The following is a 24,140-nucleotide window of genomic DNA, read 5'->3' as shown; positions in this document are numbered from 1 at the left end:
TGGTCAGGATCGAACTCAGGTCTCTGGCGCTGTACGTCTGAGAGTCCAGCGCAGCGACACCTTAATCTAATCTAAATTATTTTAATTTAATCTAAATTAAATCTAAATTAAAACTATGGATGGGTAGCAAGAAATCTACTGAGCATGGAGACTAAAGTGTGCAGGGAGGGAATATGAAGAATAAAGACTGAGGCTTCTGTGTCTGGCGGGGAATGAATAGACAATAGACAATAGACAATAGGTACAGGAGTAGGCCATTCAGCCCTTCGAGCCAGCACCGCCATTCAATGCGATCATGGCTGATCACTCTCAATCAGTACCCCGTTCCTGCCTTCTCCCCATACCCCCTCACTCCGCAATCCTTAAGAGCTCTATCCAGCTCTCTCTTGAAAGCATCCAACGAACTGGCCTCCACTGCCTTCTGAGGCAGAGAATTCCACACCTTCACCACTCTCTGACTCCCAACATTGGGAACATGTTTCCTGCCTCTAATGTGTCCAATCCCCTAATTATCTTATACGTTTCAATAAGATCCCCCCTCATCCTTCTAAATTCCATTGTATACAAGCCTAATTGCTCCAGCCTTTCAACATACGACAGTCCCGCCATTCCGGGAATCAACCTAGTGAACCTACGCTGCACGCCCTCAATAGCAAGAATATCCTTCCTCAAATTTGGAGACCAAAACTGCACACAGTACTCCAGGTGCGGTCTCACCAGGGCCCGGTACAACTGTAGAAGGACCTCTTTGCTCCTATACTCAACTCCTCTTGTTACGAAGGCCAACATTCCATTGGCTTTCTTCACTGCCTGCTGTACCTGCATGCTTCCTTTCAGTGACTGATGCACTAGGACACCCAGATCTCGTTGAACATCCCCTCTTCCTAACGTGACACCATTCAGATAATAATCTGCCTTTCTATTCTTACTTCCAAAGTGAATAACCTCACACTTATCTACATTAAACTGCATCTGCCATGTATCCGCCCACTCACACAACCTGTCCAAGTCACCCTGCAGCCTTATTGCATCTTCCTCACAATTCACACTACCCCCCAGCTTAGTATCATCTGCAATACATAGAGGATCACAAAGAAACCCATGACTGAAGGGTGAGGGAGATGATGTTGAAGTGACTCAGGTGGATGTGCATCAAAGTTATAAAATGTAATGTGACAAGACACTGACTGATGTGGTCAGTCGTTATGGAAGGGCCAGTTTGAATGCCTAAACGATTAGTTTAGTTTAGTTTAGTTTAGTGATACAGCGTAGAAACAGGCTCTTGGGCCCGCCAGGTCCACACCGACCAGCGATCCCCACATACGAACACTATCCTGCACACACTGGGGACAATGTTTACATTTACCAAGCCAATTTACCTACAAACCTGTACGTCTTTGGAGTGTGGGAGGAAACACACAAAGACCCCCGCGTGGTCACGGGGAGAACGTACAAACTCCCTACAGACAGCACCCGTAGTCGGGTTTGAACCTGGGTCTCTGGCAACTCTACCGCCGAGCCTCCGGTGCAGCCCTTTACACGGATGTTGAGAAGGTACAAAACCAATTGAGCCCGATCCTAGCCAATGTTTTAATCTTCCTTGCTGACCTGCAATCTGAGGCCCAGTTCGATTAAGGGGGAAACGCCCCCCCCCCCCCCCCCCCCACCAATTGGTTCTGTTTTGTACAAAATGCGTAAAAATAATAAATAGGGTGGGGCAGGGGGGAGCGGAGGGAAATAAAACACAATCCTGAGTTAATAATCTGGAATTAAATTTGTGAAAAAATAAGAGTAATTGTCATGTCCTTTCAGCTAAGTGCACTTAAAGGCTTTCATCACTTTAATATTAAGTGTCATGTTAATGGGACTGTCAATCATAGTCTTTTGCAAAGACACTTAGATCAGGCACTGAGGTTTGGTAATGATCATCAACTATTATACAAGTGTTGGGCTGTATAAACTGTCTCCCCTTTTGAAGGAGAAACGTTCAAAACCGAGGCCCATTTTCTGATTGCTGGATAATTGCTTGCAATCACTTTTCCATTATCAGTTGAATAATCTCTCTTTGTCACTGCCTTTTCTTTTTTGTAGATCATCGGCTTTCTCTGTCAATTATCAAATCTGCGAAAGAAAGAGAGGAAAGAGAGGGTGACTGTAATGTTCCCCCTGCCACCCCAGGATGTCTCAAAGTGCTTTGGTTTTTAAAAGATAGATAAAGTTTTCTGTTTTGTTTTTTGACCGAGGAAGCACTAAGTGCCGCTCCCTGAGTAGGGGGAGGCAGCAAGCAGTCTGATTGAGGATTGTCGTGCACACAGAAACGCAGGAATAGCCTGTTAACATAATAAATAGAAGCTCCGCGATAACAGTTGGCACTGCAAATTGGTCCATTTTCAATAATTTGCTCCTCAATCTTCCCCAGCTACTGCCCCCCTACCCCCCACCCCCCGCTCCCTCATCTGCAGCTGAAACTGTGGTAAATAGAGCAGATTTTGGCACGGTTTGATTATATCTAATTGAGAGGCCACAACTTCCCCTCTCCCGTCGACATCTAAACCCCATCCCTTGTCTCGCTCTGCCCCGCTCAGCTGCCTCTCCCAGGCCCCGCATTCAACAAACGCTCCCCTCCGCCCTATCTTATCGAAACCGTATAAGACTATTAAGGGGTTGGACACGTTAGAGGCAGGAAACATGTTCCCAATGTTGGGGGAGTCCAGAACAAGGGGCCACATTTTAAGAATAAGGGGTAGGCCATTTAGAACGGAGACGAGGAAAAACTTTTTCAGTCAGAGAGTTGTGAATCTGTGGAATTCTCTGCCTCAGGAGGCAGTGGAGGCCAATTCTCTGAATGCATTCAAGAGAGAGCTGGATAGTGCTCTTAAGGATAGCGGAGTCAGGGGTATGGGGAGAAGGCAGGAACGGGGTACTGATTGAGAATGATCAGCCATGATCACATTGAATGGCGGTGCTGGCTCGAAGGGCCGAATGGCCTCCTCCTGCACCTATTGTCTATTGTCTATAACTGGACTTTCTGCCGATGCCAAAGACTAGAAGGATTTGCTCTAAGGTCTGAGGGGGAAAGTGTGAAGAAGGTGTGGGGGAGAGGTTTGTTCACACAGAGAGTGGTGGGTGACTGGGCCACGCTGGGACTAGGCGGTGGGGGCGAGGCAGGCACGATCGTGGCATTCAAGAGGCTCTTGGATAGGCACATGGATGTGCAGGGAATGGAGGGATATGGATCACGTGTAGGCAGAGAAGTTTAGTCTAACTTGCCATCATCTCCTGCACAGACGTTGTGGGCCGAATGGCCTGTTCCCGGGCTGCATAGTTCTATGTTCTGTGCATGTTGGAAGCTCCAGGGTAGAAACCCATCCTTTCACCAGTACCAGCGCTCTTCTACTTGGATAGTAGTAAAGTACATTGACCACACTTTGGAGTTTGAATATTGGGGCCAAAAATGGCGGCACCAGCATGTGTAATGCGGACAAAAAGAATTTCACTGTGCAGTTACGTGTGTGACAAATAAATCACATTGAACCATTAATCTTGGTAACTTCAAAGATCTCAGCCGTATCTTTCCCTTTTGACCATCCGTGAAGACCATACTCCTTGAACTTACTCCCTCCACTAGCTCTGATGTCTGTAAACATCAAGGACTCTATATATAAGCGCAGGAATCGAAATAATCTGAAGTGGTTAGACAATAGACAATAGACAATAGGTGCAGGAGTAGGCCATTCAGCCCTTCGAGCCAGCACCGCCATTCAATGCGATCATGGCTGATCACTCTCAATCAGTACCCCATTCCTGCCTTCTCCCCATACCCCCTCACTCTGCTATCCTTAAGAGCTCTATCCAGCTCTCTCTTGAAAGCATCCAACGAACTGGCCTCCACTGCCTTCTGAGGCAGGGAATTCCACACCTTCACCACTCTCTGACTGAGAGTTCTGCTCACTTTTCGTTTGCTCTTAAGGTCTTCTGTCTTGTAGGACTCTTTCCCTCCCAACATTTCTCCTCACCTTCTCCTGGCATTCTGCCCTGTTCCACCTCCTCCCTGATTTGCATTCATCTCCTCTGGAAGATGCCACAACGTGACCCCACACACTTGGGAAACCACCTTCAAGATTTCAGTACAAAGTGCTCACCAGTCAATGAAAGTCTTTTGAGATTTGTCTTCAGCCGAATAAATCTGTAAACTGCTGCAGCGCATCACATTGGCAATCCGAGAAGGAGACGGTGTGGAGGAAGGGCCATTGGAGACTTTAGACTCTAGAGACACCGTGCGGAAACAGGCTCTTCGGCCCACCGAGTCCGCACCGACCAGCGATCCCCGCACACTGGCCTTCACACGAGGGACAATTTGACAAGTTTACCCAAGCCATTTAACCTGTACGTTTTTGGGGTGTGAGAGGAAACCGGAGCACCCAGAGAAAACCCACGCGGTCACAGAGAGAACGTACAAACCCCGTACGGACACCACCACTAGTCAGGATCAAACCCGGGTCTATGGTACTGTAAGGCAGCAACTCTACCGCCACACCACTGTGCTGCCCTAACAATGTTATACCGTTATACCAATGGTGACCCTGTAAAAGTGTTCTTGTCTTGATCCCATTGCCTCATCCACTTCGCCTTCCCTCACCCACTTCCCGTTTGTAAGTTGCCATTGAATCTGTTTTCACTATCGTCTCAAATTTATTTCTTCGATCCCACCGATACTTTTGACGGACTGAAAGTCATCTTTTCTTCAGCGAACGACCTTTCCCGAGATCAGTACTTAAGCCGCGATGAGTACGGTGAAATAATCTAAAATAATTTGGCGTGGCACTGCGGTGCAGGATTGGAGTTGCTGCCTTTCAGAGAGTGAGACCCGGCCCACTGAGTCCACCGTCGATCACCCGTTCACGCTAGTTCTATGCCTTCCCACTTTCCCCATCCACTCCCTGCACACCAGGGACAATTTTACAGATTGCCAATTATCCTACAAGCCCGCACATCTTGTGGATGTGGGTTGAAAATCAGAGCACCCGGAGGAGAATCATGTGGTTACAGGGAGAACGTGCAAACTCAACATAGACAGCACCTGAGGTCAGGATCGAACCTGGGTCTCTGGCCCTGTGATGCAGCAGTTCTACCAGCTGTGTGCGGCACCACGCTGCCCGAGGGTGGATGGTGCTTTTTAAGGGACGGTGTAGAATCAAGAGTTTAAAAGGGCGGCACGGTGGCGCAGCGGTAGAGTTGCTGCCTTACAGTGAATGCAGCGCCGGAGACTCAGGTTCGATCCTGACTACGGGCGCCGTCTGTACGGAGTTTGTACGTTCCCCCCGTGACCTGCGTGGGTTTTCTCCGAGATCTTCGGTTTCCTCCCGCACTCCAAAGACGTGCAGGTATGTAGGTTAATTGGCTGGGCAAATGTAAAAATTATCTCTAGTGGGTGTAGGACAGTGTTAGTGTGCGGGGTTCGCTGGGCGGCACGGACCCGGTGGGCCGAAGGGCCTGTTTCTGCACTGTATCTCTAAATCTCTCTAAATCGAAATCTAAAACTAAAGAAAATCGCAAAGGTCTGTATTGGGCAGGATTTTGAAAAATGGAGTTTAGTTTATTGTCACGTGTACCGAGCGAGGTACAGTGAAAAGCTTTTGTTACGTGCCAACCAGTCAGCGGAAAGACAATACATGATTACAATCGAGCCGTCCACAGTGTACAGATACATGATGAAGGGAATAGCACGAATAACGTTTAGTGCAAGATAACATCCAGTGAAGCTGCTCAGAGCCCAATGACAAAGAGTGCGGCTTATGTAAAGTGAAAATGAGGGAAAGGAACTATCAGTAGCAGCACCGGCATAACATTTGTTACCGCGGAGTTGGCGATCCTTCAGTAACTGCCCCCAACAGGCACTTTGATAGATGAGGCAATCAGAAAGCAGAGGAGCCCTGGCTGGCTTCCAACAAGCAGCAGCCTGTTGTTGCTGGGGTGGGATCGTGCAGGCTCCACCACCAACCAGTCGCTCGGCGATCCCGGGAGCTGAAGGCAGCCTGTTCCATCTGGCCGACCGCCCACCACATCACTGCGGCCCTTCTCTCTTCCTTTAGGCAGGCTGCTTTACCTGGGATAGCGGACTTGCTGGTTGAGGGGGCGAGATGTGGCAGCAGGGATTTGGGGCCTGTGATGTCCACGATGCATCAGTACCATTGAAGCAAGAGGAGGCACGGACTCCGATTCCCAAAATCCTGCAGGTTTACAGTAAGGCAGCAACTCTACCGCAGGGCAGCACGGTGGCGCAGCGGTAGAGTTGCTGCCTTACAGTGCCAGAATCCCGTGTTCGATCCTGACTACGGGTGCTGTCTGTACAGACTTTGTACATCCTCCCTGACCACGTGGGTTTTCCCCGGGTGCTCTGGTTTCCAAAGACATCCAGGTTTGTAGGCTAATTGGCTTTGGTAAAATTGTAAATTGTCCCCAGTGTGTGTAGGATAGTGTTAGTGTGTGGGGATCGCTGATTGGCACGGACTTGGCGGGCTAAAGGGCCTGTTTCCGTGCTGTGTCACTAAACTAAACTAAACCCATCGATTTTTCATTTCAATCTTCTCCTGAACGACCTTCTCTCTTTAAAGCCAGGCCTAATTATTGCTAAGAGGGCCAAATCTTTGTTCCTGTTATTCCTTCTCAGTTTGGGTTTCTTCATGGTTTTTCCCCATTTGTCAGTTTATCTGTACACTGTTGGTGGCTCGATTGTAATCATGTATTGTCTTTCCGCTGACTAGTTCCCACGGAACAATAGCTTATCACTGTACCTCGGTACACGTGACAATAAACTAAAGTCAAACTCGACCGATACAGCATGGAGTCAGGCCCTTCGGCCCACTGAGACTATGCTGACCGTCGATCACCCGTTCACACTAGTTCTACGTTATCCCACTTTCGCATCTACTCAAGAGGCAAGTTGCAGAGGCTGATTAACCTCCAAACCCGCGCGTCTTTGGGATGCGGGGGGAAACCAGAGCACCCGGTGGAGAATCACGCAGTCAATGGGAGAACGTGCAAACTCCGCACAGACAGCACCCCTTGTCAGGATCGAACGTTATTCCCTTATCATGTATCTATACACTGTGAATGGCTCGATTGTGATCATGTATTGTCTTTCCGCTGACTGGTCAGCACGCAACAAACACTTATCGTACCTCGCTCGGTACACGTGACAATAAACTGAACTCAAACTAAACCCGGGTCTCTGGCGCTGTGAGACAGTGGCTCCATCGGCTGTAGCCCACGGCTGCCTTCATAGTCCCGTGATACACCTTTGCTTTATAGTTGTAAAAGATGTGTTGATGACTTGATAAAGGTTTTTAAAATTTTGAGAGGGACGGACAGAGTTGACCTGGGTAGGCTTTTCCCTTTGAGAGTGGGGAAGATTCCAACAAGGGGACATAGCTTCAGAATTGAGGGACAAAAGTTTAGGGGTAACATGAGGGGTAACTTCTTTACTCAGAGGGTGGTGGCTGTATGGAATGGGCTTCCGGTGGAAGTGGTGGAGGCTGGCTCGATTTTATTATTTAAGAGTAAATTGGATAGGTATATGGATAAGAGGGGATTAGAGGGTTATGGTCTGAGTGCAGGTAGATGAGACTAGGTCAGGGAGAGTGGTCGGCGTGGACTGGTAGGGCCGAACGGGCCTGTTTCCGTGCTGTAGTTGTTATATGGTTATATGGTTATATGATCTATTCTGAGGATAGAATCCTTTCAAACCTTCACTCCTTTGTCAAAGTGAAGAAAAGCTATTTCATGACCTTCAAATGTCATTGATGATTAGATTATATTTTATTTTAAACGGTAGTAAAGAAATGATATATTTTTCACTTGTAAAACTCCATACCTGCAAGAGATATCATACACGTCTAACTTTCATTAATTTTGCTTTTAAAATATTGCACTTGGTGTTTAAAACATGCATTAACCTGCAATGTTAACTCCGTTTTTTCTCTCTGCACAGTTGTTACCTGAGTTGCAAGCCATTTCTAGAATTATTTTACCGGCAGTTATAAAGTCATAGAGTCATAGAGTGATACAGCATGGAAACAGGCCAACTTGTCCCACACCGGCCGACATGTCCCAGCTACACTAGTCCCACCTGCCCATGTTTGGCCCATATCCCTCCAAACCTGTCCTATCCATGTACCTGTCCTGTCCCAGATGTCTCTTAAACATTACGATAGTCCAAATCTCAACTACCTCCTCTGGCAGCTCGTTCCATACACCTACCCACTTTGTGTGAAAAAGTTACCCCTCAGATTCCTATTAAATCTTTTCCCCTTCACCTTAAACCTGTGTCCTCTGGTCCTCGATTCCCCTCCTCTGGGCAAGAGACTCTGTGCGTTTGTCCGATCTATTCCTCTCATGATGTTAGATACGAGGTTGCTGTATTTTGCACGTCAGAGTTCCTACATTGATTTTTTATCCTTCATTATTAATTTCCCTCCACTTACATCTGCACTACAATTCACTTCGCCTTCTCATCTTGCGCCACCACATTTTATGTCCTTGAATCCCCTCAGGTCTCCAGTCATAGTTATTCCCATTATTTCCTCACCACTGGCCCTGTCCCATCTCTGCAACTATTCCTTTCTCCACAGGCGCTGCCTAACAGCGGGGTAATGTTCTGGACTGTTCTGCTTATATTTTTTAATTCTGTTTGTGAACTGGTTTTTGGACACTGGTTGAATTTTCGGTGTCAATGTGACTTTAAACATGTACGTGTTATTGCTACTGATTTTGCTGTAATTACAATCTATTGAGGCTGAAATTGACCGAGCCGTTTCAAATAATCAGTAATACCCTATAATATTAGAAATATGTCTGTACTGGGCTAACTATAAACATGATAACATTCAAGCTCTGCTTTTAGAAAATGGTGTTCATTCCTCAGTGCAGGGACCAGTTAGCAGAAGTGTCTGAAGAAGAGTCCCGACCAGAAACGTCACCGGTTCCTTCTCTCCAGAGATGCTGCTTGTCCCGCTGAGTTACTCCACCATTTTGTTTCTAAATTCTTAAGGGATTGGACAGGCCAGATGCAGGAGAAATGTTCCCAATGTTGGGGGAGTCCAGAACTAGGGGGGTCACAGTTTAAGAATAAGGGGTCGGCCATTTAGGACTGAGATGAGGAAAAACCTTTTCACCCGGAGAGTTGTGAATCTGTGGAATTCTCTGCCACAGGAGGCAGTGAAGGCCAACTCACTGGGTGTTTTCAAGAGAGAGTTAGATTTAGCTCTAAGGGCTAACGGAATCAAGGGATATGGTGAGAAAGCAGGAACGGGGTACTGATTTTGGATGATCAGCCATGATGATATTGAATGGCGGTGTCAGCTGGAAAGGCCGAATGGCCTACTCCTGCACCTATTTTCTATGTTTCTATGTCTATGTTTCCACAGGTGACGTCTGACCTGCTGAGTTGCTCCAGCACTTTGTGTTTTGCTTAGGGTGGTTCGAGGTGGGGATTGTCTTTACTCGTTGTTAGTTGGACTGACTGCTGAAGGTTGTGTTTCTTTGTGGCAGGAGATCACCAAGTGGTCCAACTGCAGCTGAAGTCCAAGGAGACCGGCATGACCTTTGCCAGCACCAGCTTTGTCTTCTACAACTGCAGCGTACATCACTCGTAAGTTAATACGGCTCATTTGTGGAGTGAGATGGTTGTTGAACCAAGAACCTGGGATGACCAGGGTTGACCTACTAGGATAGACTAGAGAGACAGCGAGAGAAAGAGAGAGAGAGACAGAGAGAGACAGAGAGAGAGAGAGAGACAGTCAAGAGGAGAGAGAGAGAGAGAGAGAGAGAGAGAGAGAGAGAGAGAGAGAGAGAGAGAGAGAGAGAGAGAGAGAGAGACAGAGACAGAGACAGAGAGACAGAGAGATAGAGACACACTGAGAGGGAGAGAGAGAGAGAGAGAGAGAGAGAGAGAGTCAAGAGGAGAGAGAGAGAGAGAGAGAGAGAGAGAGACACTGAGAGGGAGAGAGAGAGAGAGAGAGAGAGAGAGAGAGACAGAGAGAGAGAGAGAGAAAGAGAGACAGAGAAAGAGACAGAGACAGTCAAGAGGAGAGAGACAGACAGAGAGAGAGAGAAAGAGAGACAGAGACCGAGACAGAGACAGAGACAGAGAGGCAGAGAGATAGAGACACACTGAGGGAGAGAGAGAGAGAGAGAGAGAGAGAGAGAGAGAGAGAGAGAGAGAGAGAGAGAGAGAGAGAGAGAAGAGACAGAGAGAGACAGAGGAAGAGAGACAGAGAGAGAGAAAGACAGAGAGATGGAGAGACAGAGAGAGACAGAGACAGAGACAGAGAGAGGCAGAGACAGAAAGAGACAGAGACAGAGAGACACAGACAGAGATAGTGAGACAGAGAGACAGAGAGACAGAGACAGAAAGAGACAGAGACAGAGAGATAGAGACAGACAGACTAGAGACAGACAGACACAGTCATGTGTTTATTTCTCATATGTAACGGCAATGGAACAATGAAATCCTTACTTGCAGCAGCATAACGCTTGCAAATGCAATACACATATGAAAAATTATATATTAAATATTACAATATTATAATATACTATAATTTATATATTAGATAACTATTATAATATATTTATATATTAGATAAATATTATAATATATTCATATAAAATATAAATGATAAACATAAAATAATATAAAATATATTATATATACATATGATAATAATACATAGATAATACATATAATACATACATAATGATACATATATAATGTATATACAATATTTATACACACAATAATAATATACTGTATAATAATATATAATACATAAATCATAATATGTAATAAACAAACAAACAAATAAATAAACAAATAAATAAAAGGGAAGACCGTTCAGCATCCTGATAAGGGAGGGGAAGGAGCTGTTCCAAGGACTAACCACTAACTGTAAAGGTGACATATCCATGGAAAGGGGATTTGCTGACCTGGTAATCAGCCTGCGAGCCTGTCTGCCATAAGGCGAAAATATAAACAATTAAAATCGAGAATATGCCTAATTCAGGAAACATAGAAACATAGAAACATAGAAAATAGGCGCAGGAGTAGGCCATTCGGCCCTTCGAGCCTGCACCGCCATTCAATATGATCATGGCTGATCATCCAACTCAGTATCCCGTACCTGCCTTCTCTCCATACCCCCTGATCCCTTTAGCCACAAGGGCCACATCTAACTCCCTCTTAAATATAGCCAATGAACTGGCCTCAACTACCTTCTGTGGCAGAGAATTCCACAGACTCACCACTCTCTGTGACTTTAGACTCATCTCGGTCCTAAAAGACTTCCCACTTATCCTTAAACTGTGACCCCTTGTTCTGGACTTCCCCAACATCGGGAACAATCTTCCTGCATCCAGCCCGTCCAACCCCTTAAGAATTTTGTAAGTTTCTATAAGATCCCCCCTCAATCTTGGAGAGAGCTGCTTTCTTCAGCTGAACTGAGTTTCAACTTGATTGACAGCAGACACCTTGAGCTGCCATGTCTGCTGATGGGGGCTCGATGGGTCCACACGTGAGATCAGGAGCCTGCACAAGAAATGTCACTAATCTTCATTTGGCTCCTTTTGGTAACATGATGCCAACGTTCAGCTTTGACTTATTTACGACAGCTATACTTGGAAGCAAAACAATGCAAAGTATTGTATCGGCGGCACAATGGCGCAGCTGGGAGAGTCTCTGCCTCACAGGGCCAGAGACCCGGGGTTCGATCCTGACCCCGGGTGCTGACTGTGTGGAGTTTGCACGTTCTCCCCATGACCGTGTGGGTTTATAGACAATAGACAATAGGTGCAGGAGGAGGCCATTCGGCCCTTCGAGCCAGCACCGCCATTCAATGTGATCATGGCTGATCATTCTCAATCAGTACCCCGTTCCTGCCTTCTCCCCATACCCCCTGACTCCGCTATCCTTAAGAGCTCTATCCAGCTCTCTCTCTTGAATGCATTCAGAGAATTGGCCTCCACTGCCTTCTGAGGCAGAGAATTCCACAGATTCACAACTCTCTGGCTGAAAAAGTTTTTCCTCATCTCAGTTCTAAATGGCCTACCCCTTATTCTTAAACTGTGGACCCTGGTTCTGGATTCTTAAACTGTGGCCTCTTGTTCTGGTGGCCCACGGTTTCATCCGTGTGCTCTGGTTTCCGCCCACATCTCAGAGATGTATGGGTTGGCAGGTTAATTGGCCTCTGTAAATTGCCCATGGTGTGTGTTGGGAGTGAAAGTGAAGGTGTGGTGGCACAGAGAGAGTGTGTGTCAGCGGGCAGTCGGCGTGGTTGGGCCGAAGGGCCTGTTTCCATGCTGTGTCCTTAAACTAAACTGAACTAAACTACACTAAATACAAAATATTCTTGCAAAACAACCACTGCGTAAATATGAATTCAACTTTAGACTTTACTTTCGACTTTAGATATACAGCACAGCACCAGGCCCTTCGGCCCATCGAGTCCGTGCCGACCACTCGTACACTAGTTTTATCCGACACACTAGGGACATTTTGCAGAGGCCAATTAACCTACAAATCTGCACGTCTTTGGAGTATGGGAGGAAACCGGAGCACCCGGAGAAAACCCACGCAGGTCACAGGGGGAACGTACAAACTCTGTACAGACAGCACCCGTAGTCAGGATCGAAACCGGGTCTCTGGCGCTGTAAGGCAGCAACTCTACCGCTGCACCACCATGCCTCACCTTCATCATTAAAGGCTGTAAATTATTTATCGTTTTATTACCGCACCTACATGATTATGTTGGTCTGTAAGATGCTGAATAATAGATTGCATAAACAAGCTGCAATTAGTGGCATCCATTCTGCTAAGCAGACTCGTGCTTAACTTCCTCAGATCACTTGCTGATTGGTTTCCCTCATCCCGACACCCCTCCCTGCCAAACTGATAATGTCAGCAGAAGGCTGCAGAATCCGTGCGGAAATCCCAGCCTGCGTAACTCCTAATGTGGTGATTACATTGGATTTTATTCAGGAGTCGACTGGCACCAACGATGTTAATGAAACCTTCCTCTCGCTCCCATGTTAACCCGTGTTTAAGATGCATGAAATGATGAACCTTTTTTTCCGCCTTCCACCACAGTGAGGAATGTGGAGGAGTCACTGTGGTTGATGTTCATGTTAAAATGTATTATGTGTGTCCTGTTGCTTTTTATTGGTGTGACTAGGTATGGCAAATGAAATTCCTCGTATATCGCAAAACATACTTGGCTAATAAAGTATCATTATGATTATGATGATTATGTTTGTAATTGCAGGCATAGTTTAGTTTAGTTTAGTTAGTTCTTATTGTCACGTGTACTGAGGTGCAGTGCAAAGTTTTTGTTGCAATAGACAATAGACAATAGGTGCAGGAGTAGGCCATTCGGCCCTTTGAGCCAGCACCGCCATTCAATGTGATCATGGCTGATCATTCTCAATCATTACCCCGTTCCTGCTTTCTCCCCATACCCCCTGACTCCGCTATCCTTAAGAGCTCTATCTAGCTCTCTCTTGAATGTATTCAGAGAATTGGCCTCCACTGCCTTCTGAGGCAGAGAATTCCACATTCCACATGCGTGCTAGCCAGTCAGCGGAAAAGCTGCACATAATTATGCCTACGCAGACTCATTCACATCAGGGGGTAGGACAAAATTCCCGACACAGAGGTCTTGGAATGGGCCGGAATCCCTAGTGTCCACACCCTCCTACGGAAAGCCCAAGCCAGATGGGCAGGCCATGTCGTCAGAATGCCCGAGAGTCGACTGGCAAAACAGCTTCTGTATGGAGAACTGTGTCAGGGCAAGCGCTCAGGGCAGAAGAAACGGTTTAAGGACTGCCTCAAAGTGTCCCTCAAAGACTTGGACATCAACCTCAGCACTTGGGAGTCTCTTGCTCGGGACCGTCCAACCTGGCGTAGCAAGCCCACCACAGGAGCCCGTGCAGCAGAGAACAGACGCACTGCAGAGGCCCAGAGGAAATGCACCGCGCGCAAGGCCCGGGCTACCTCCACTTCCACTGCAGCACCCATCCACTTGTGTCCTACGTGTGGGCGTGCCTTCCGGGCCCGGATTGGCCTCACCAGTCACTTCCGGACCCACAGTCACCAATCCTCCAACTGAAAAGTGAAGTCATGGTCATCTTCGAACCCGAAGGACGAACAACAACAATGTACTTAATTACAATCGAGCCGTTCACAGTGAACAGATATACGGTGAGGGATATAAATGTGTGAGCAGGAAGGAACTGCAGATGCTGGTTTATACCAAAGATAGACAAAAAACTGCTGGAGTAACTCAGCGGGACAGACAACATCTCTGGAGGAAAGGAATGGGTGACAGACCCGTTCTTCAGATGGAAAGATAGAGGCGGGGTGGGGAGCGAGAAACAAGTCCAGAACAAACCAGGGGCTGCCACAGTTGATCTCAGTGAGGGTGGCGCCCATAATGGCCCATTGTTGGTTGTGGAAGGAAGGTGTACTAGCGAGAGGGATACACGGATGTAAACAATGGAACTGGTAGGATGACCAGGGTGGTGAGGGGGGAGCGAGGAGGGGAGAGAACGCAGGAGTCACTTGAAAATGGGTTGTAAGAGGCTTGATACTCAACTCCTGCCTCCAACCCGACAACCTTTGCAATTCTCTGTCCTCTCAATTTTGGCCTCTGGTGAGTTCCCAATGTTTTTTATTGCTCCATTATTGGTGGCAAGGCCTTCATCTGTCAAGCCCCAAATCTCTGGAATTCTTACCAAAGATCTCCGTGCCTTTTCCTCCTCCTTCAAGTTGCAGTTTACATCTTTCTTCAAATCCTTTCAACCACTGCAATTTCCTCTTCCTTTCTCCGGCTGAATCCTCCTTCATTTCAAACGACAGCCATCCAATACTTTAGTTTTATCAGTCCATTGTGGGCGTCTCGATCGTAACCGTGTACTGTCTCTCCGCTGACTGGGTAGCGCGCGACGAAAGCTTTTCACCGTCCCTCGGTACACGTGACAATAAACTAAACATAGAACTCTACAGATACACCATGAAAACGGGCCCTTCGGCCCACTTAGTCCATGCCGACCATCCATCACCCATTCACACTAGTTCTATGTTATCCCACTTTCGCATGCACTAAGCAAACACCCTTCTGAATGTAGAATCTTTCTTCGGGCAGCACTAACAGCTGCCCGCACCAGAGGCATGGGAAGCTGAAGTCCTTGAAGACTGAAGGATGCACGGTTGAGGCAGGGACCCATGGTTCTCGATAAATGAGTCTGGAACTTAGTTCTTCATCCTGATTTATTTCACCACTCCCACAAAATAAGAGTTAATGGTTTGGGAGCCAGCTAGCTGAACATTTTAAGAGAGGTGTCATTGTATTGAACGCCATCGTGGGTGTGGATCTCTACTCTGAAACGGACAACTTATGCTACGTAGAATAAGAAACCAAAGGGTTTTGTGTTGTAGTGGTCAGATTTTAATTCACGAGGAACAGTTTGAATGAAAATGCTGAGAGATTTTGCGATGCAGTGGGCGACACATAATGCTCTGTTGTCTATTCTGTGTAACAGGTGCCTGTCGTGCGTGACCAGTCCCTATCGATGCCACTGGTGTAAATATCGACACGTGTGCACTCATAACCCGTGGTCGTGCTCTTTCCAGGAGGGCCGTGTCAACGTCTCGGAGGTAAGGACGTGTCCACATTCACTTTCTCCTCACGCGCCACAGAGCTGCCAGAACCATTCGATTGCATCAGAAGCCTAAAGCGTAGAGGAGGCGAGAAGATCAGATTGAGACAATTACATTTCACTCGACCTTCCTGCTCCCTACAAAGGCATCACAAAATGCTGGAGTAACTCAGCAGGTCAGGCAGCATCTAGGAGAGAGGGAATGGGTGACGTTTCGGGTCGACTGAAGAAGGGTCTCGACCCGAAACGTCCCCCATTCCCTCTCTCCCAGATGCTGCCTGACCTGCTGAGTTACTCCAGCATTTTGTGATACCTTCGATTTGTACCAGCATCTGCAGTTATTTTCCTTCCTACTCCCTACTCTCACTGTCCTTCTATGAAACTCGTATGACTCGTTTTCACCTGGCCCACAGCTAACGATGGACTGTTTCTTTGATCATCAGTACTTTCTTTGCATTTCTTTGTTCCATATCCCTCTTTATCACCATCTATATCTCTAGTTTCTTTCTTCCCTGACTCTCAGTCTGAAGAAGGGTCTCCATCCAAAACGTCACCCATTCTTCCTCTCCAGAGATGCTGCCTGACCCGCTGAGTTACTCCAGCATTTTGTGTCTACACCTCGCTGGATTGAAGGCCAGGCCTCAGCGACGGAAGTGCTGGGCCCACTCAGCCGTGTTCCTCGTGTGGTTAGGCTGTCGGCCCATGCTCTGCAGACTTTGCATTTGCTTTTTGTCGAGGCACATTGATAACAATAGGGAGAGCGGCTGGCCTTCTCGAACCGAGAGGCTGGCCAACAGGAGTGTGCATTCGCCCAAGGTTGTGAGCTACTGGCCTTCTCGAACCGAGAGGCTGGCCAACAGGAGTGTGCATTCGCCCAAGGTTGTGAGCTGCCAGGAATCTCAACTGGCAAAAGTAACAACAAATAAACAGTGTCGCAGTGACTGAGCCTTAACATTTCAAAGAGATTTGCAGTCTGATCCTCAGTTACTGGCGATGACTGCCAAAATGGCAACTCAGTGATTCCTTCTCAGGCTTGGGACCTGGTGTAAGTGTGAGTTAATTCAGGCTGCAGAGCTCCTTCTGTTCTTTTGTGTTCTCATGAATGCCAAAGTAACTGCTTACCAAGTTGCCTGTCCATACTGGCTCCTGGAACAAATAATGGAGGCTATTTAGTCCCTTAAGTGTATGCCACCATTCAGTGGCATCACATCTGAACTATGACATGAATCTGTCTTCCTGGCCTTGCTGACCTTAACCGTCAATGTGCCTGCCCGACAATCTCAATTAAACTTTACAACTGAGCTCCTGTGGCCTCTACTCTGTGGAGTTTACGGTTTCCTGCAGTAGATTTCAGATTTAGAGATACAGTGCGGAAACAGGCCCTTCGGCCCACCGGGTCCGTGCCGCCCAGCGATCCCCGCACACTAACACTATCCTACACACACTAGGGACAATTTTTACATTTGCCCAGCCAATTAACCTACATACCTGTACGTCTTAGTCATAGAGTCTTACAGGAAACAGGCCCTTCGGCCCAACCTGCGCACACCAGCCAATATGTCCCATCTGCACTAGTCCCACCTACCTGTGTTTGGCCCTAATCCCTCTAAACCTGTCCTATCCATGTACCTGTCTAAATGTTTCTTATCCGTTGTGATAGTCCCTGCCTCAACTACCTCCTCCGGCACCTTGTTCCTTATATCCACCACCCTTTGTGTGAGTAAGTTACCCCTCAGGTACCTATTAAATCTTTCCCCCCTTACCTTAAACCTACGCCCTCTGGTTCTCGATTCCCCCACTCTGGGCAAGAGACTCTGTGTGTCTACCCAATCTATTCCTCTCACGATATTGTGCACCTCTATAAGATAACCCTTCATCCTCCTGTGCTCCAAGGAAGAGAGTCCCAGCCTGATCAACCTCTCCCTCGAGCTCAGGCCCTCGAGTGGTGGCAACATCGAGAGGATGGAGGAGGGGAGAATAAACTTTTCTAATCACCTCCTCATTCAACTATATTCCATTATCTGATCTTGCAGCGTCCGCCAACTATTGCTGTTCCTCTGACTGAAAGCCATTTAAACAGAGGTTTCGAGTTTGGCTTATTATTGCCACGTGTACAGTGAAAATGTTTTTTTGTTGCGCACTGTCCAGTCAGCAAAAAGACTAGGTATGATTACAATCAAGGTGTCCACAGTGTGGAGATACAGGATAAGGGAATAGCGTTTAGTGCAAGATCAAATCTGATTAAAGATAATCCAAGGATAACCAATGAGGTGGAGTGGAGTTCAGGACCCCTCTCTTGTTGGTGGTAGGATGGTTCAGTTGCCTGATAACAGCTGGGAAGAAAATGTTCCCCAATCTGTTTTCACACTTCTGTACGTCTTGCCTGACGGGAGAGGGGAGAAGATGGAGAGACTGGGGTGAGACTGGTCCTTGATGATGCTGTTGGCCTTTACGAGGCAGCGTGAAGTGTAGGTGGAATCAATGGAAGGGAGGTTGGTTTGTGCAATGGTCTGGGCCACATCAAACCATGCTGTGCTGCATCCCGATAAACCTACTTTGGTGGGGGAAATCCGACTTTACTCTTCTACTTGTACTCACCTATCACTGAGCAGGAAAGGTACAAAGGACATGCTATCCTGATTCAGGGTCTTGAAACAAGACGTTGACCATCTTTTTGCATCTGATCTAGTCATCAAGTCATGCAACACAGAAACAGACCCTTCAGACCAAATCATCCATGCCGACCAAAATGCCTCATCTCCGCTATTCCCACCTACCTGCGTTTAGTCCTTACTCATCCAACCTTTCTTATCCATGTATCTATCGAAATGTGTGCAGTTTTGGTCTCCAAATTTGAGGAAGGATATTCTTGCTGTTGAGGGCGTGCAGCGTAGGTTCACTAGGTTAATTCCCGGAATGGCGGGACTGTCGTATGTTGAAAGACTGGAGCGACTAGGCTTGTATACACTGGAATTTAGAAGGATGAGAGGGGATCTTATCGAAACGTATAAGATTATTAAGGGGTTGGACACGTTGGAGGCAGGAAGCATGTTCCCAATGTTGGGGGAGTCCAGAACCAGGGGCCACAGTTTAAGAATAAGGGGTAGGCCATTTAGAACAGAGATGAAGAAAAACATTTTCAGTCAGAGAGTTGTAAATCTGTGGAATTCTCTGCCTCAGAAGGCAGTGGAGGCCAATTCTCTGAATGCATTCAAGAGAGAGCTAGATAGAGCTCTTAAGGATAGCAGAGTCAGGGGGTATGGGGAGAAAGCAGGAACGGGGTACTGATTGAGAATGATCAGCCATGATCACATTGAATGGTGGTGCTGGCTCGAAGGGCCGAATGGCCTACTCCTGCACCTATTGTCTATTGTCTATTGTCTTTTAAATACGAAGGGTAACTTTTTCACACAAAGGGTGGTGGGTGCATGGAATGAGCTGTCAGAGGAGGTGGTTGAGGCAGGGACTCAGGTTAAGGCAGGTTAGGAGGGAGAGATAGATCGGCCATGATTGAATCAGGCAAGGTGCCCTACAGCAACCCTGTAGGCCACCTTGCCTGAACCGTGGTTGCTCTTGGTGAGGGTCTGCTCTGCCTCAAAAGCCTCTCGTTTTCACCCAACAAGCAGATAACAATGGCCAGTTTCCTTTCTCATCGTTACCTTTTTTTGCATATCTTTCATTCGTTGTTCTTTATCTCTCTACACCATCGTCTACATCTCTCGTTTCCCTGTTCCTCTGAAGAAGGGTCTCGACCTGAAACGTCACCCGTTCCTTCTCTCCAAAGATGCTGCCTGTCCCGCTGAGTTACTCCAGCTTTTTGTGTCTGACTGCTCTGGGAATATAGCCGTGCTGAGAAGATGGTCACTTGGGTGTCATATCGGCCACACATGGTGTTTACCTCAGAACGATAGCTGAGCAAATCAGAGCAAATTGGGCATCAGGCATTTGCCGCCGAGGATCAAGGCCCATTCTTTCAGTCAGGGAGGAGATTGACTACTCCAGAAACGATTGTTTTTCACCGGCTTTCAGTCTGTGGGCTGCAGTGATTGACAAATCTAATTAACACACAAGGGCCTTGTGTCGGAACTGAGACAGTAATGAGGTTATTGTTAATTCAGAGAGATTCAGTAGTTTAAGCTCCCCTGTCTGCAGTTTTGGGAACCTGCCCGCGCTGAAGAAGAGGGTTGGAAAATGAAAGGAGGAAAATGAACTTCAGATGCCCGGCTTCCCAGAGAACCTTCACAATGGAGAGTTAGATTAGGTATATCCCTAGCTCACATTTACTCTGCGAGTTATGTCAAGACCTGATTAAAATCAATTCCATGTTGTAACCCTCCCAAGAATTGTTAAAAGAGATCTGGTCTTGGAGTGGAAGAGTATGTGTTTGGGATCACAAACCTCAGAGTTACCATGTACATGGGAGACGGCAGTCAGCTCACACGGTTAAGCGAATGATATTCCGAATGAACAGCAGAAGGTTTAACCTTTGCATCACTGGCAAAGCTTTACACCAGTTGACCTGCTAAACCATTTGAGATTCAAGCATGTTGCTGGGTCCAGGGTTACAGTGTAGGCCAGACTAGTTAGGGTATCGTCAGGGTCTTTACCAATCCAGTAACAGTATCAGCATTATAACTCATGATTTTTAACATTCCATATTATTAACTGAAAAACACTTCCACGTTTGGCATAATGGCATTGAGTTTCATAAGATCACAAGGTGTAGGAGCAGAATTAGCCCATTGGGCTCATCATGTCTACTCCACCATTCAATCATGGCTGATCTACTTTTCACTCTCAACCCCATTCTCCTGCCTTCTCCCCATAACCCCTGACACCCGTACTAATCAAGAATCCCCACTCAAGATATTAAGTAGGTGCCAATTACAGTAGGGATTGTAATATCAAGTCCTATAAGCTCAACTGTCAATCTCCACCTTAAAAATATCCATCGACTTGGCCTTCTCAGCCTTCTGTGGCAATGAATTCCACAGATTCACCACGTTTGATGAAAGAAATTCCTCCTCATCACCTTTCTAAATGTGCGTCCTTTTATTCTGAGGCTGTGCTCTCTGGTCCGAGACTCTCCCACTCGTGGAAACACCCACTAGTTGCACCCGACAATTTATGCATTGCGTCATCCAGCCACTAATACACTCCAGCACCACCTTCAAACCTACTCTGTGAAAATGGACACTCGTTACAGTTAAGGCTACAGCTTCTACTTCTGACCTCTGTTTTCAGTGATGGTTTACCCTCTGGAGTCTTAGTCTTATTCCTGGTTTCCTTTCCTCATTGGTCAAGGATGAGAGGGGATCTTACCGAAACGTATAAGATTATTAAGGGGTTGGACACGTTAGAGGCAGGAAACATGTTCCCAATGTTGGGGGAGTCCAGAACTAGGGGCCACAGTTTAAGAATAAGGGGTAGGCCATTTAGAACAGAGATGAGGAAAATCTTTTTCAGTCAGAGAGTTGTAAATCTGTGGAATTCACTGCCTCAGAAGGCAGTGGAGGCCAATTCTCTGAATGCATTCAAGAGAGAATTAGATAGAGCTCTTAAGGATAGCGGAGTCAGGGGGTATGGGGAGAAGGCAGGAACGGGGTACTGATTGAGAATGATCAGCCATGATCACATTGGATGGCGGTGCTGGCTCAATAGGCTGAATGGCCTCCTCCTGCACCTATTGTCTATTGTCTATTGTCTATTGTCGGTTGAACCACGACGAGTGTATGTAGAAACAAGGAACTGCAGATGCCAGTTAACAAACAAAAAAGACACAAAGTGCTGGAGTAACTCAGCGGGTCAGGCAGCATCTCTGGAGGACGTAGACAGGCGACGTTTGGGGTCGGGGCCCTTCTTCAGACTGATTGTTGGAGGGATGGGGGGGGGGGGGGGGGGGGGGGAAAGAAGGAAGAATAGGCAGACGGTTGGACAAAGGCCAGAGATGGAATAAAAGTTGTGAGGCAAAAAGGATTGAAGAGCTGCAAATTGTGAATGTTAGTCTGAGTAAAGGGTAGCGGAAATAGGAGAATGTGGAAATAGGAGAGTATAAATTGAGTATTGTGCCAATCCAGGTTTAATAAGCTTCCAGTGCACTCAATGCATTTTACGAAGGCTAATTAACCTGCAGAGAGGTATCACAAAATGCTGGAGCGACTCAGCGGATTAGGCAGCGTCTCTGGAGAAGGGTCGAGACTCGAAACGTCACCCATTCCTTCTCTCCCGAGATGCTGCCTGTCCCGCTGAGTTACTCCAGCATTTTCGTGATACCTTCGATTTGCACCAGCCTCTGCAGTTATTTTCCTACACAACCTGCAGTCTTTGGGGAGGTGGGAAGGAAAATCAGGGCGCCCAGAGGAAACCCACCCAGGTCACAGGTGGAACCCAGCACAATCCACGCAGACTGCACCCTTGGTCGGGTGCGGTATCGAACCTGAGTCTTTGGCACTGTGAGGCAGCAGATCTCCCACTGTTCTGCCCTTCGTACTGGGTACAAATTTCCACCGGAGGTCATCACAACGAATCTCAGGCCGTACCTGATCTTGTGGTCAACCTCACAGAAGTCCCTGTACATCGTGGAGTTAACTGTGCCTTAGAAACATAGAAACATAGAAAATAGGTGCAGGAGTAGCCCATTCGGCCCTTCGAGCCTGCACCGCCATTCAATATGATCATGGCTGATCATCCAACTCAGTATCCTGTACCTGCCTTCTCTCCATACCCCCTGATCCCTTTAGCCACAAGGGCCACATCTAACTCCCTCTTAAATATAGCCAATGAACTGGCCTCAACTACCTTCTGTGGCAGAGAATTCCACAGATTCACCACTCTCTGTGTGAAAAAAAACTTTCTCATCTTGGTCCTATAAGACTTCCCCCTTATCCTTAAACTGTGACCCCTTGTTCTGGACCTCCCCAACATCGGGAACATTCTTCCTGCATCTAGCCTGTCCAACCCCTTAAGAATTTTGTAAGTTTCTATAAGATCCCCCCTCAATCTTCTAAATTCCAGCGAGTACAAGCCGAGTCTATCCAGTCTTGGGAGGCTGCAAGTGGTGAAGCGTCTGAAGTATTCAGACATGGCAGCCAAGGCAGAACAATGCGGCTGGCGTGCCCAGGTGCGCCCTGTAGAGGTTGGTTGTAGAGGGTTTGTAGCCATGTCAACAACCAGACTCCTGAAGGGAATGGGAGTCTGAGGACAGGCCTTCCGGCAAGCCATGAGGTCGCTCTCAGAGGCTGCCGAGCAAAGCAGCAACTGGCTGTGGCTAAAGAGGAAAGACTGGGCTGCAAAATGACCAGCAACAGGGGTAAAAACGGAGAGGAGCTCACCTGGGACGCCAGGTATCGCTGTTGAGCCCTCTGGAGGTGTCGTGGGAAGGAGGGTGCCCACCTGATGACCCCGATGAAGTCTTTACCCCTACCCCCACTCAAGAGATTGAGAAGGTGCCGATTACAGTAGGGATTGTAATAGCAAGTCCTATAAGCTCAACTGGCATGAATAACATTGGCTCCATCGCAGGGAAAACAAACTACTAAAGGTGTCTTTTCCTGCACAGCTTACTATCTTCATTCCTAAGATACAAGGGGCTGGGAAGAACTGAGTAATTCGAGAAACCGTGCAGCTTATGCCAAGCACCTGCTCCTCCTGATAGTGCCTCCTCTTCACCAGAGAGATCGACCGTCGTTGACTCAGGGACACGAGTTCAAATCCCACTCTGGCGGCTGAGGAATTTGAATTCAAGGAATTATGTAAAGCTGGAATTTTTGAAAGAGCTAGTATGAGAAATTACCAATGCTCTCTGTGTGCTGGTTACTATCTTATCGTATGCAGTTAATCCTCAGAAAACCTTGAGTTTAAGGAGTGAACAGTGTCGGTGTGAAAAGCCTTGAGTTTGCAATTTTTACTTAACGTTTTCCTGCCCGAATTCCATTTACAAGTGAAAGTCAAACTGAGTTCTTATCCTCGGATTTGCCTCCTGTGCATCCCCTGATGTTCTTGCATCCTAATGCATGCTCCTTAATCACTGCTGCTGTTTTTGGCTTAGCCTGGTGGCAAAATGAGAGAGCTGGTCTCCTCTCGTTCCTTCTGCACTGTGGGCTTCTGATATTTTTAGTTACGTACAGTGCAGGAAATGCAGCCAAGGCTAGTGCACGTCGTGAAATGTTGCTTATTCCCATTCTCTGTTTGGTGAATCAGTGACCAGAGTTTGGGATGAAGCAGGGTCTCGACCTGAAACGTCATCCGTTCCTTCTCTCAGCCTGTCCCGCTGAGTTACTCCAACATTTTGTGTCTAAGCACAGTTCATTATATAATAATAATAATAATAATAATGTATTTTATTTATATAGCGCTTTTCATATACTCAAAGACGCTTTACAGAGATTTAGAGAACATAGGGAAATGAATAAATAGATAAATAAGTAAATAAGTAA

The 24,140-nt window shown here is 47.1% G+C and overlaps 1 protein-coding gene across 1 annotated transcript in view; it reads left to right on the top strand.

The window, feature by feature from the left end:
• The window catches only part of plxna4 (plexin A4), a 242,459-nt gene that overhangs the window by 86,310 nt on the left and 132,009 nt on the right, over window positions 1–24,140 (top strand). The window contains exons 5-6 of the mRNA XM_078419384.1: window positions 9,550–9,649; window positions 15,589–15,703. Of these exons, the coding sequence (XP_078275510.1) occupies window positions 9,550–9,649; window positions 15,589–15,703 (215 nt within the window). The remainder of the gene's footprint in view (window positions 1–9,549; window positions 9,650–15,588; window positions 15,704–24,140) is intronic.

Source organism: Rhinoraja longicauda, chromosome 23, assembly GCF_053455715.1.
Source record: "Rhinoraja longicauda isolate Sanriku21f chromosome 23, sRhiLon1.1, whole genome shotgun sequence".
Lineage (NCBI taxonomy): Eukaryota > Metazoa > Chordata > Chondrichthyes > Rajiformes > Arhynchobatidae > Rhinoraja > Rhinoraja longicauda.
The sequence above is the reverse complement of the archived record's forward strand: the minus strand, read 5'-3'. Positions and strand labels throughout refer to the sequence as shown.